Source organism: Lytechinus variegatus, chromosome 16, assembly GCF_018143015.1.
Source record: "Lytechinus variegatus isolate NC3 chromosome 16, Lvar_3.0, whole genome shotgun sequence".
Classification (NCBI taxonomy): Eukaryota; Metazoa; Echinodermata; class Echinoidea; order Temnopleuroida; family Toxopneustidae; genus Lytechinus; species Lytechinus variegatus.
The window spans coordinates 20,673,741-20,686,491 of NC_054755.1; the positions used below are offsets into that span (position 1 = coordinate 20,673,741).

The 12,751-nt window shown below is 34.4% G+C and overlaps 1 protein-coding gene across 1 annotated transcript in view; it reads left to right on the forward strand.

The window, feature by feature from the left end:
* LOC121429660 overlaps positions 1-7,027 on the forward strand; it is a 34,322-nt gene extending 27,295 nt beyond the window's left edge. Inside the window, exons 5-6 of the mRNA XM_041626807.1 lie at positions 266-419; positions 1,588-7,027. Of these exons, the coding sequence (XP_041482741.1) occupies positions 266-419; positions 1,588-1,685 (252 nt within the window). The 3' untranslated portion in view covers positions 1,686-7,027. The remainder of the gene's footprint in view (positions 1-265; positions 420-1,587) is intronic.
* The last annotated feature ends 5,724 nt before the right edge of the window (positions 7,028-12,751 follow it).

Consider the following 12,751-nt stretch of genomic DNA (forward strand, 5'->3'; position numbering starts at 1 on the left):
AGATTACAAGCTATAAAATTCTGAAAGCAGCCATTTTCACCCATGAGAAACACACGCTTTCGTTCGGCGGGTTCGTTTGTTTAGAACCAGGCCGCTATGACACCATGGCAACTGACATCATCGCAGTACTCTATACTATTCAGATGCAGGTCCAACCGGCTGGCGGTAGACATGACGACTTCGCTATGAGTGTCAATACTCAATGCTTACAATATAAAAAGCAATGTGTTATTATGAATGTCTTATAATGGTTGATTGTTGACAGGCTGGTGACCACTTGACCCAACTGAAGACAATCTACGCTAAGATGCAAGTTCAGGGGCCAGCGGTGAACATGACGGCTTTGGCTATGAGCGTCCAGACTCACTGCTTTCAGATCTCGACCTTTTGGCTTCACTCTACCCAGGAGATCGAAGAAGGTAAGCAAAAGGGAAGAAGCGGTGAATTGGAGGGGAGTGGAGAGAAGAAAGTGGGTTGTGTATATTGGTGCAACACTTGGTTGAGACATTTTAGCATTAAATGGCTGGGAAGTGATTCTTGCACGGTGACTGAAAAACAAATTGCTGGGAGTAAACATGGCATTACAGATGAGTGGTTAACGTTAAAACTAAATGGCCTTTATTAAAAAGTCTGCTCGGTTGGTATATTGGGGATAGTCATGGCCTAATGTGCAAAAGGTCCTAAGGTTTGAAACCACTCATGTCCTAGGGCCTGTTTTATAAAGGACTTGCAACTGTTTTTAAAGATAAATTCCAGTTTTGGTAACGATCTCAAATTGACTTTTTACAGAATCTAATATAATGACCACCCAAGTGTCTGTTTGTATGAATAAAAAATATGTTCCAAAGGATTCTGGGAGAAATTGTGTAATTGCTGAGAAATAAGCAAAATAAGCGCGGATTCGGTCACTTCCGTCGGGTCTTTATTCCAGCAATAATAATACACTGTCCCACGTGTGCCTATCTGTGTTGGTGATCTTCAGTGTGAACGTTTTTCAGCGTAGATTTCAAGATTTCACAAAGTTCAGTTTATGTAACTGTATCAGATCTAGATCCTCGATGATATTCTGACAATTAAGCCTGGTTTTACAGACTTTCTCATGAAATCAGTGTTTACTGCAACTACTGGAATTTCTCTTTAACTTTGCCATTATGGCAAATACCATGGAACCTTGATTATGATTGGCTGCTGAGCCCTGTTACCATGGTAGTTGCCATTATGGCAAAGTTACAACAGTTGCAAGCCATTTATGAAACAGGCCCTTGTGTTTATTCTTCATAGTTGTTTATAATGGCATTGATTCCGTATTGATGGTGATGATTATGATGATGCTGATTACATTTAATGATGACAATGATAAATGACTGGTGATATACATGTACTTGATTATAATCGGGATAATGATTATGGTGAAAATGATGTTCATGATGACAGTGTTATGATGATGATGACAACAACGTCAGTGGATGACAATTATGGAATGAATGCAGTGAAAATGATGATGACTAAATGACATTCATAGTGACGATGATGTTGATGATGAAGATGATTACAGTGTTCTCTCTCAATATCTCTCGATACAAACAGGTGCTCTGGTGAAGAGAAGTGTGGACTCCCAGCCAGGCCTATCAATGGTCTTCTTCAACGGCAAGAAGAACGTCCATGTTGACATCATGGGAGCCTAAAAACGAAATGCTCGGTTCAAATCTACACAAGGTTTGCACAAATGACCCAATCGATGAATCTACGTTGCAATATACATGTACCCAGGATTGTACATGTAAGAGTAAGAAAGTGAAAATGTATCAAATTATATTTGTAAAATAATTAATGGACCAGTTGAATTGGTATATAATTTCTCACTATTTCTGTTCATAGTAGATGTGTATTATTAACAATTTACATTTTAAGTGATACTATGAATTTGAATTTGTGAATATTCTTTTTTTTTTAAATAGTAAAGATCAAACACTAATAAAAGGCCAGTCTCAGGAGGATTAGAAGTGATAAATTTTTATTGTTATAAGCAAGGGTTTAATATTGAAATTCTTTTATTTGCAACATAAACAAAGATATATCTTTTTTAAAGAGTAGGCAATAAATCAGAATTTATTTTGATAGTAACAGAATTTATGATTATAGTAAATGAAAGAAATTAAAAATGCAATTTATTACAGCTTTTGTATCCACACTTCCGAGTGTTAAAGGGGTAAAAATTGTCATATATACATGTATTATTGGAAGATTAAACATTTTAAAAATTTAACATTTAAATGCATTTATTTTAATTGAAAGTACTAGAACATTTAGTCATTGCTCACAGCATTGGGTTCAGTTGACTGAAAAACTATTTCGTCCCTGATTTCACAAAGCGAAAACTATTTTTGCATGGCATTAACAGGTTCACACTCATTATTAAAGGCTCTTGTGCATTGTACATATGGGTTTCCTCAAACTGTTGCTTCATGAAAACAAGGTGACAACGCTTCTTTGTTTTTTTATTTCTCCAAAAATTTGGAGAATCATGAAAAGGAACAAACAAAGAATTGCATCATAAGATGTGGATATTATGCCAGGAATATTTGAAAGAAGTATACTCGAAACTATTAACTTCTTTTTTTTTTGCATACTCGTCCATCACTTCGTGAAAACGGACCCTTTTCTTTTATACTAAAATGCAGTATTGAATATTGTCGCAATTAAAGAACAAATTTTTGAAAAAGTATGGTTATTATATACTGCAATGAATTCAATTGAAATGTTTTTATTATTTGTTTTGACTATCTCAAGTATTAATGTGTAATATGCTGTATTTACAAATATTATTTTATTGAATAATTTGTAGCAGTGTTATTGTTTCCTTTGGTTACTTGTATATCAGCAAAACAGGTATGCTCATTTAAAGGTGTAAATAAAGTCAATCATGTGAACAAAACTGTAATTAAGCTACATGTACAACAGAACTTGTGTGGTACAGTGGTAGTTATATGAATAGACTTGTTTACTATTAAAATGATTTAAATTTTTATTAGCGTCTTTGTTTCCTGGAAAGTTAGTAACAATGTGTATGTATTCCTTTCGCTCGTTAGTAATAAATTAATTACATTAATTGGAATCCAGTTCGCATACAAACTTGTTGCTATGATACAGGCAAGAAATTATTATTATTTTTTTTTCAGTGGCTACTTTTCACAACTTATGGCGCAGTTAGTGAGTCGAAAACAGTCGTTTGAATATTTTTTTGTGTACCAGCTACGTACAGGTGGTTTGAATAAAAATGAGTAAAATGGCTGTTTTTTACTCGCCGTTGGTCGCTGTAGGGGGAATATGGCTGCACCATCAATGTCTAAATCTGCAACAATGTACATGTATGAGCTGTAAATGAGATAAATAGGGATTTTTAAGTTTCCAGGGCCCATTTGAGCATTTTGAGGGTTAAACCACCCCTCCCGCCCCACTGTAATTTTTTCCCTGTTGCTATATCGGGCAATCTCTAATAAGCATTTGTTTATTATTAGTATACATGTACATGTACAACATAATGAATTTTGAATATGTTTGTATAAAAGCAGGTCTGTTGGATATGTTTTTGTGCTTGCAGTGTATATTGCTTGCAGTTCTAATACGCATAATGTTTTATAGAAGTTAAGCACTAACAAATAGGTATTTATCCCAAGGTTCATTCGAGCAGTTCCCTGATTCAAGTATATTGGACAGATACATGTAGCAAAGAAAACAAATATTTGATTTGAAGAATCAAATTTCAAGTAGGTTAGAGAACTTCTGTAAATATTTAAGTTGCAATCCTGTAGTCATATGTGCAGGCACAGGTGGTGTTACTCCTGAATGTTTTAGCCGTCGCATGCCGACATACTGTATGTATTGCCGGCTGTTCCCCCCTCCCCTCCCCCGTCAATCCCATTTCTTTATAATATCAAGCATTTCATTTTTGATACCACGAATTCTGTTTATTAAACAACATAACAAGAATTCAAACTTTTATATGAAGAATTATTCTTGTAGGTCAAAAAAAAATCAAATTTAATGGCTGAGTTGGTAGAGCGTCCGTCTCACTACCTGTTCTTGCTGTTTTTTGAGAGGGTACAACTTTCGGAAGTTCAAGCCCCGGCCGGCCGCATCAGTCCAAAACGACGTTAAAAGATGAGAGTTGCTGCTACCCTATTTGGCATTCAATGATTTAAGAGATAGGGCAATGTCAATCCGACGTGGCACAGTGGCTGCCGGGCCCATGATCTTTTCTGAGTATTTCTTTTTTAGATTTGTATTTTGAACAATAAAATTTGGATTTTCATTTTCATTGATAGAAAAATATTGGATAAAAAACTGCTTGCAGTAGCCTGCAGACATCGGCATACGCTGGCTGAAATGTTCAGGTCTGACTGTCCAACTGTAGATTTCCAATTTGTGAAGTGGTGTTAATAGTCATGCATGCTTTTTTTCCTTCTATACATGTACATGTATGTATTTTATTCTTTCGTGTGTAATATCAGGTAACTCATATTAAATGGAGATGATTTGTGACATAGTTTAGGTGTTGTTTTATTTTGTAATTAGGTATATCATATGAAACCACATTATTCTTTTCCTTGTGACGCGAAACCCAAATATACACCACTGCACAATATTTTAAACTCTTCTGAATCTTTCTTTTTCATATTTTCTGACCCCTACGTGTTCCTCTCTTCATCCGACTCTCCCCTTCTCATCATGCTTTTCTCTTTTATGACAAACATCTTTATGTATCAGTGTTTTGTATGGTTGCTTGTAGTGCCTTTTTTTCCCTCGACTCTCTTTCCTATAACTCCATTACTTATTTCAATTTTCCTCGTCACTTGAGCATGTTTCCCGCTTTCCTTTTCTTTTTGTTGTTGTGCCCTCTATTTCATTTAATTGTTATCTTTTTCTTTCCTATTTTTATTGATTCCTTATCTCAATTTTGTTTTTAATTTTCAATTTCCATGCATGTCAAAAATAAGGACCATTGTTTGAAGGAGACACATTTACTCAAAGCCCTTCTATACATGTAAATGGAGTGGAGGGCTTAGTTGTACTCTTTATATTCTTGGAGGATTTCAAGTTTATTTCAAGGCTAGAGGATTTTATTGTTGATAAACTTGCAGAGGAGGGTTCAAAAAATATACAAGAATAAAGATTTTTTTTCTTCAACTGAAAAAAAAGGAGAAATCTTGATTTTTAGAGGTCAGGTGTGGATGAAATATCTTATTGAAAAAATACTACATTTGCAGTATGAAAACATATACATGTACGTGTAATTTCATTTGCATTCTCTTCTCAGGTCGGGGACCGTTTCATAATAGTTATCGGCACTGACAAGTTGTCGTTTATTTGGCAGTTACCATAGTAATGGTCAGACTCTTGACCAATCAAAATCAAGGAAAGGATGTTGGACCCGTCAACTTGCCAGACAGCAAATACTGATGAAAGCTCCCTGCTAATGTTTCTTATACATGTACTTGTAAATGTCTTCACTATCGTCTGTATATTTTGTCTCCAAGTTTTAAGCATATTTCCGATCCTTTCTTATCTTTGAACGTTGCAATATAACAGACATGGAAGTTTTCTAGAATTATATCCATTATATCATTTATAGTCATTATGAACTGGCAAGTATGGTCACATATGTACAAAATATACATGTACAGGTATATCCAAAAATGTATTAAGCATGTGGTAATTGTTTACTATCTCATATGATAGTATGCTGTTTATGCATGTTTTAGTCAATTGTATAATCGTTTTGTAGTAGTCGTTAGCAGCAACTTGAAATGTAAATAATGCTATGCATGTATAAAATCATGAAGAGAACAAAAAATTGTAATATCAGGGAAAAGGGATATTGAAAATGGCTATTTTCAATTCTTTCTGAATAATTTTTTGGTCAGACACTGAATACTTTTCCAAAAAGTGGGAAAATTGATGGACAAAAGTTATATTTGAATATTTTTAATCAAAACTGTGAAAGTTGAGAGACCGTTTCGTGAATGCTGAAAATGCTATGCATGTATAAAATCATGAAGACAACCAAAAATTGTAATATCAGGGAAAATTGAAGATGAAGATGGCTATTTTTTCAATATTTCAGAAATTTTTTTTGGTCAGACACTGAATACTTTTCCAAAAGGTTGTTTAATTGATTGAAAAAATGTATATTTCAATATTTTTAATCAAGACCGTGAAAGTTTGAGGGACCTGTCTCGTGAAAACTGTAGACAAGTACAAGTTGTCATTAATGGACAGTTGCCATAGTAACAGTCAGGCTATGCTTCGTAGCCAATCAAAACCAAGGTTTTTTGTCAGATCTGACGACTTTTCAGACAAAATATGTTGATGAAATGCCTTGTAAGGAGCGGCTTTCATTTGTTCATGTGATGGTGGAAACATTTTGCCAGACATGCCAAACCCGTGAAAGTTTGCTTAACTTTATATCAATATATTGATGACCTTTTCAAACCCCTACTTTTCATGTTTCACAAAGCTTGAAATATGAAAATTGTACCGAGCTATTTTTCGACATCCATGTCTTTGGGAAAGTATTCAGTAACCTACGAAGACAAATGTAAAATATATATATGAAAATTCATCTACAATGTAAGATCGTTTTATCAACAATCTATTTAGTTTTTCGTAGGCTTTTTGGGGATTTATATTGATATCATCATTATCAGAATTGTGTATGCATGTAGGAATTTTATTATTATGAAATAAATTTAAACAACAGAAGAGGTCTTTTGAGTGGATTTTAAGTTCCTTAAAAAAATGCCTTTTTAAATGAAGTGAAATTGTAAGAGTTCTTGGTTTAGTTGTTCCCCCTGGCCTTTTTGGTATTGTATTCCTTTGCTAAGTATTATTTTATGTACCCTTATAAAAAAAAATCGGAAAAGACCTTTTAAAAATATTGAAATAAGTTTCATTCCAAAAGTTCATGCAAAATTATGAAGAAAAAAAAGAGAATTGAATATGGAATAAAGTCTTACACTTCTACAACATAGAATGCTTTCAAGTCGTGTGTTTTCTAATGTCTTTCCTAGTTAGTTCATGCAAGAATGGGGGTTTTCTTAGTGTGGGGAGTTTGATTGAATACAAAAGCAGCATGCACTTATGTTTCAACTCTCAAGTAACAATTGAGTATATCAATACAGGTTTTTTAAGTAAATCAAGAAACACATTGATTTTTGTGTATGTCCAATTTTGGAAGTCATCTAAATGAACACAAGATAAACTCATGTGTGGTCAAGAGAATGACTGGTTATTATTTTCATCATATTCATTTTTTGCCCTAAGGTTTATTTTTTGTGCAAACCTAATTAGAATTTGATTGTTTGAAAAACTTTTTGACTGATTTTGAAAACATTTTTGTGACCATCCACCCAATAATCCACACAAAGTTGTGTTTGAATGTGATGAATTTATAGATGATTAGATGATTATCATTCGGCAAAAATCAGAACGTAATCCATGGTAATGTATTGTCAAATTTTTAAATAATTACAACAAGTACTAGATATAATTTCACGCTATAATTTTAAGAGCTTTTTTTTCACTCAAGCATGACAGTGTATACTGTACACAAAGAAACTCTAGTATCTTGTTTTGGGGTTGAACTCTACATCTTCAAATTTTGACAGTAAAGAAGACAATCTTTCAAAGAACTAAATTTCTTTACAAATATTTTAAGGCCAAATTACTATTTTCAGCAAATTTTCCCGCCAAAAAAATACTTCTGGGTGGCCTTTTCTTATGGTTTGTTTTTAGGCCGATGGTCACATTTTTTGTTCCTTCATAACTCTGAACAAGTGTAAACAAAATTTTGCTGAGGTTTGTCATGCTATACCGGAGTACTACTTCAACAAGAGAGAATATAAATACAAATATTAACATTCATCTTTTTTTTTACAAAAAACATTTGGAATTTTTTATTCCTCTATTTACATATTTACAAATCACAGCATCAAATACAATTATTTCAGCAAATCTACAATAGGATTAAAAAGTCCAAAAGCTGTTTACACCAACACAATGTAAATTTGAAAAAAAAATGAAATAAAATGAGTACAATACTATGAAAGAAATCACAAGTTGGTATTAATCTCGACCAATCCAACATCATGCGCAAAAAGACGAACATTTCTGAAATCATTTCAGGCAGAATACAGAAAATATAAATCAAGAAAAAAAATAGATTTTGAAGAAAAAGTATCAGTTGTTTCTCTTTGTCATTGGATATAACAGTATCCCACATGTATACATCACAAAGAGAACACCAGATGTCACCATATACTGTATTAAAATTAGTTAAAGGGATGGTCCAGGCTAAAAATATTCTTATCAATAAATTATAGAGTAAAATTCACAGAGCAAAATGCTGAAAATTTCATCAAAATTTGATAAAAAATAAAGTAATTGAATTTGAAAGATTTGCATTATTCTGGTGAAACATTTCTAGGCATGTCTTCATGAATAGGTGGGCCGATGATGTCACATTCCCACTTTAATTTTTCTCATGTTATTACATGAAATCATAAATGTTTCATTTTTTCATACATGTGTAAATGATGTGTCTCCATCATGACGAAATAAGTTGCAGAAATAAATAACTAATGCACTAATCAGTTGTCAATCCAATTGTTTTAGTTCTTGGTAGAAAATTTTTTGAATAAACCTAATTTCATATAATAAAATACAAAAGAACAAGGGGGTATGACATCAGCCCACCTAATGAATATTCATGAAGACATGCCTAGAACTGTTCCACCTATATAATGCAACTCTTCAAAATTCAATAACTTTATTTGTTATCAGATTTTGATCAAATTTTCAGCATTTCGCTCAGTGAATTTTAATCTATTTAAATATCTCCAGCCTGGACCATCCCTTTAAAGTATTCAACTTTTGATGCAATGTAGACAACTGTTATTAAATCTGCAGGTACATGTTGCTGGACGAGTTTAGTTTTACACAAGACAAAACCATCAGAACCCTGTAACACATGAAGAGGTCAGAGATCAATTGCTAGTTTTAAATCTACATGTAGACTTCGATCAATTGCTACGTTTTGGTGTTACAGGCTCCGGTCAAGGAGGGACCAAGTTCACGTGACTGGTATTGGGTTCCTTGCTGAAGTTGCTACTTGATCAAACAAGAAATTTCTACTGGTAATTCCAAAAATTTATTCTCAATTCTATGGCTCTCGTTCTTTCAAAATGTCATCAGCTGAGCTTTGGAACAACTTGCCTGATATGGTGAAACAAGCTGATACTGAAGAATTATTTAAAGTCCCTTTCGAAGACATTCCTTTTTTGTAAGATAAGATATGACACGTACATCATTGATTATATGCTTCTCTGTAACAGGTGTTTCCTTCTCTTCTTTTCTTCTAAAGTGCATAGAGACGTGATGTTATCACCGTGATAGGCGATATAAGCAATGTTCATTATTATTATTATTATTATTATTATTATCATTATTATTATTATTATCATTATTATTATTGATCTACATCCACTTTGTGTACTTTCTGTGTGGTCCAATCCCATATTGCCTAATACAGTACCAGTTTGTCTACAACAAGTTTACAGAGATACCAAGTTCAAAGACCAGGGCCCCGTCTTACAAAGAGTTACGATTGATCCAATCAATCACAACTATGGAAAGCCAGCAACGTCAACATCTAAAATACATGTTTGTTCAAAATATTTTCTAGATATGACGTATTCACTTTTATTCTGGACAATTCAGCATGCTTCCCTTTGTTTTCAAAGGACATTGAGCAAATTTCCTGTAGAAAAAAATATGACATTGCTGGATTTCCATATCATTGCGATCGATTGGATCAATCGTATCTCTTTGTAAGACAGAGCACAGCTGTATGTGAGATTATCTGTGACCCGGTGTGAGATTGCAGGCATAATCATTGTGTATAATCTTTAAGGGTATAGGCTGTGAAGCAGGTATGAGGAGATTTGGGGGGATGAGCAAGAATGTCCTCGCCAGTAAATCAGAAGCCTTTAAAGGGATCTTACAGTGCAAATCCTCTCTGAAGAAAACCACTTAGAATACCACTGAATGTAAATGCAATGTTATAAGTAGGAGTGGGCTGTAAATGGGTGATTTTGGGTTTTACTGTGGGAACAGTTTTTTTGTGTTCCTTTTACCTTATCTCAACATGAAATGACAATATTTTTTGTCTCGGGTCCGAGAAAAAAGTGTGCCGGGCCAAAATCCAAAATGGCCGCCAAAACCCCCCAAAATCAGTTTTGGCCACAACTTCTTTATTTGGTGGTATTTTTCTCTGGTTTTGGTGTCTATTCATATGTTTTAGGGGGCAGGCAATTTGTTTTTCCAATACTTAGCACTTTTAAACCATTATTTGTAGAGTTAAAAGGTAATCATACCTAAATTTTCCAATTTTTATAGCCTTTTTTCAGCCAAATGTAGGTTTTATCGTCCTGGAGTTCTTGGATATTAGATGGTACGAAGTCAACAATAGCAAGCAGCTTCATAGAGCTATATTGCTTTTATTCCTCTACTATGGGTTTTACGGATATTTGTGAAATATATCTTATTAAATTAAAAAAAAAATTTATTGTCATTTCATGTTGAGATACATTACAAGGAATAAAAAAAACTGTTCCCATATTGAAATTACAAAAAAAGTATTTTCGACCCATGTATAGCCCACTCCTATTATAAGCCAGTTCGTAGTTCCACTCTGCGCATGATCAGAGGAAGGTCATTGATACTCAAATGACTTGGTGGTTTAAAATCTAATGAGATAAGCACCAACTTTGATGTCTTATTCATATATTCATTTGAATTGTGTTTCTTTCTTATTTACATCTACAAAAAGCAACAATGCGTCCACGAAGAACTGGTATTTCACAGTTTGCCAGGTACATTGCAGAACATGCTATAATAATAAACATTCAAAGTAGAAATGCAACAAATGCCTTCATAGAATGTTCATTAATGTGCTATTCTGGTCAACTGGTCAATTAAATTTCTTCATCCTGCTGTGTAAGGCATGCTTAATATCTTGCTTTGAAATCTCACAATGTAAGAAATGAAAGATCATTTGACCCAAATTGTCCATGAAGTATCTACGAACTGGTCTATTACCACATCCTTGCTATGAAGGCATTACGTGGAGAACACATATAAATGAGAATGGAACTTTGCCCTGGTTTATTGCCATATGCCGTTACCATGGCAGTGTCTTGAATGTCTTCACTTCAAAACCAATGTGTGTACCAATTATCATGTGCATTGGCAAAAACTGAAGAAAAATTTTGGGCGAAAAATTCTTCTATGATGTATTTCCTTAATATTCTATTGTCATGGCAACACAAAACAAGACACATTCTAAACATGTGTCTGGCACATCTTCACTCTATGTCCAACAAGTGTAATTGGTCTCATTATCATTGGACAACAAGAGTGTTGCAAGGGTGAGCACATAATGCGGAAAATGGAGTTATTGGTCAAGCAAGAAAAGTGAAAGGTGGTGGCTTGACCTTTGACCTCAAAATCAACAGGCTACCTGGGATCCATGCTAGTATCAATCCCACCAAATTATATGAGCTTAGCTTCATACGGCATTTACAAGGACTTCAGAAGAGTGAAATGAGGCACATGTCACATGTGACCTTTTGACCTCAAAATCAATAGGCTTCTTGGGATCCATGCTAGTATCATACACACCAAATTGTATGAGCCAAGCTTAAGTCAAACTGAAGTCAGGGCTCGAATTAATCCAAGGCCATCCAAGGCCATGGCCTTAGATGCCCTCAGAAATGGCCTTGATGCCCTTTCAAATATTTGTAGACTTAAGGCCAAAATAACTGCCCTTTTTTGCTGTGGCCTTGGTGCCCTGCGGTAATCCAGTGCATGTGCCCCATTGAAAAGTGCATTTATTATTGATGCCCTTTTTTGGTGGCCTTGGATGTCCCATAAAGTGAAAACTGCCTGCCCTTTCCCTTAAGTGCCTTTTTAAAAAATGGCCTTGCCCCTTTAAATTCTTAATTCGAGCCCTGTGAAGTTATCGCATTTACACAGACAAGCAGATGGACGGACACCGAGCATGATACCATAACACATCCCATAAAGGAGGGCCATATAAAAACTGAGAAAGTAATTCAATCTGAAAGGTCTGCAATGGATAGCCCACCCAACTACCCAACCTTACACCGACTCCTACATACTCCTCTTAACCTTCGTTATGCGGGGGCGTGAAGAAAAATCTCAAATTACAAGTTCTGAGAGAAAGATAAAAGATTAATTACATGTATACAAGAAATACTACCTTCAAGAGCAATACAAACTGTACATATAAATAGGTATACATCTAATCTGAAACCCAATTCACTGAAATTAAAAACTACCAGTAGTTGCTGTAAATAGTTTGTCTTGAAAATTTTCGATGGGGAATATTGATAACAGAAAGGGCTATCATAAGCCAAACGTGGAGATGCCAAGACTCTGAATATGTTGGCGTCTCTGCGTTTAAGTTAAAAAAAATAGTTGTTGACAGCTCTGCAATTGTTCCTCAGCTCAGGCAGTCATTAAAATATATCACGGAGCAATTTCAAGAATAGCACAGGGTAAAAAATTGACGTCACTTTGCAGTTAAACTGTCCAGCATGTCATAAATAAAATAGCAATGTTGGCATCATTATCTGTACAGATGTTTTCATGCCGTTGTAGGATGACTGTA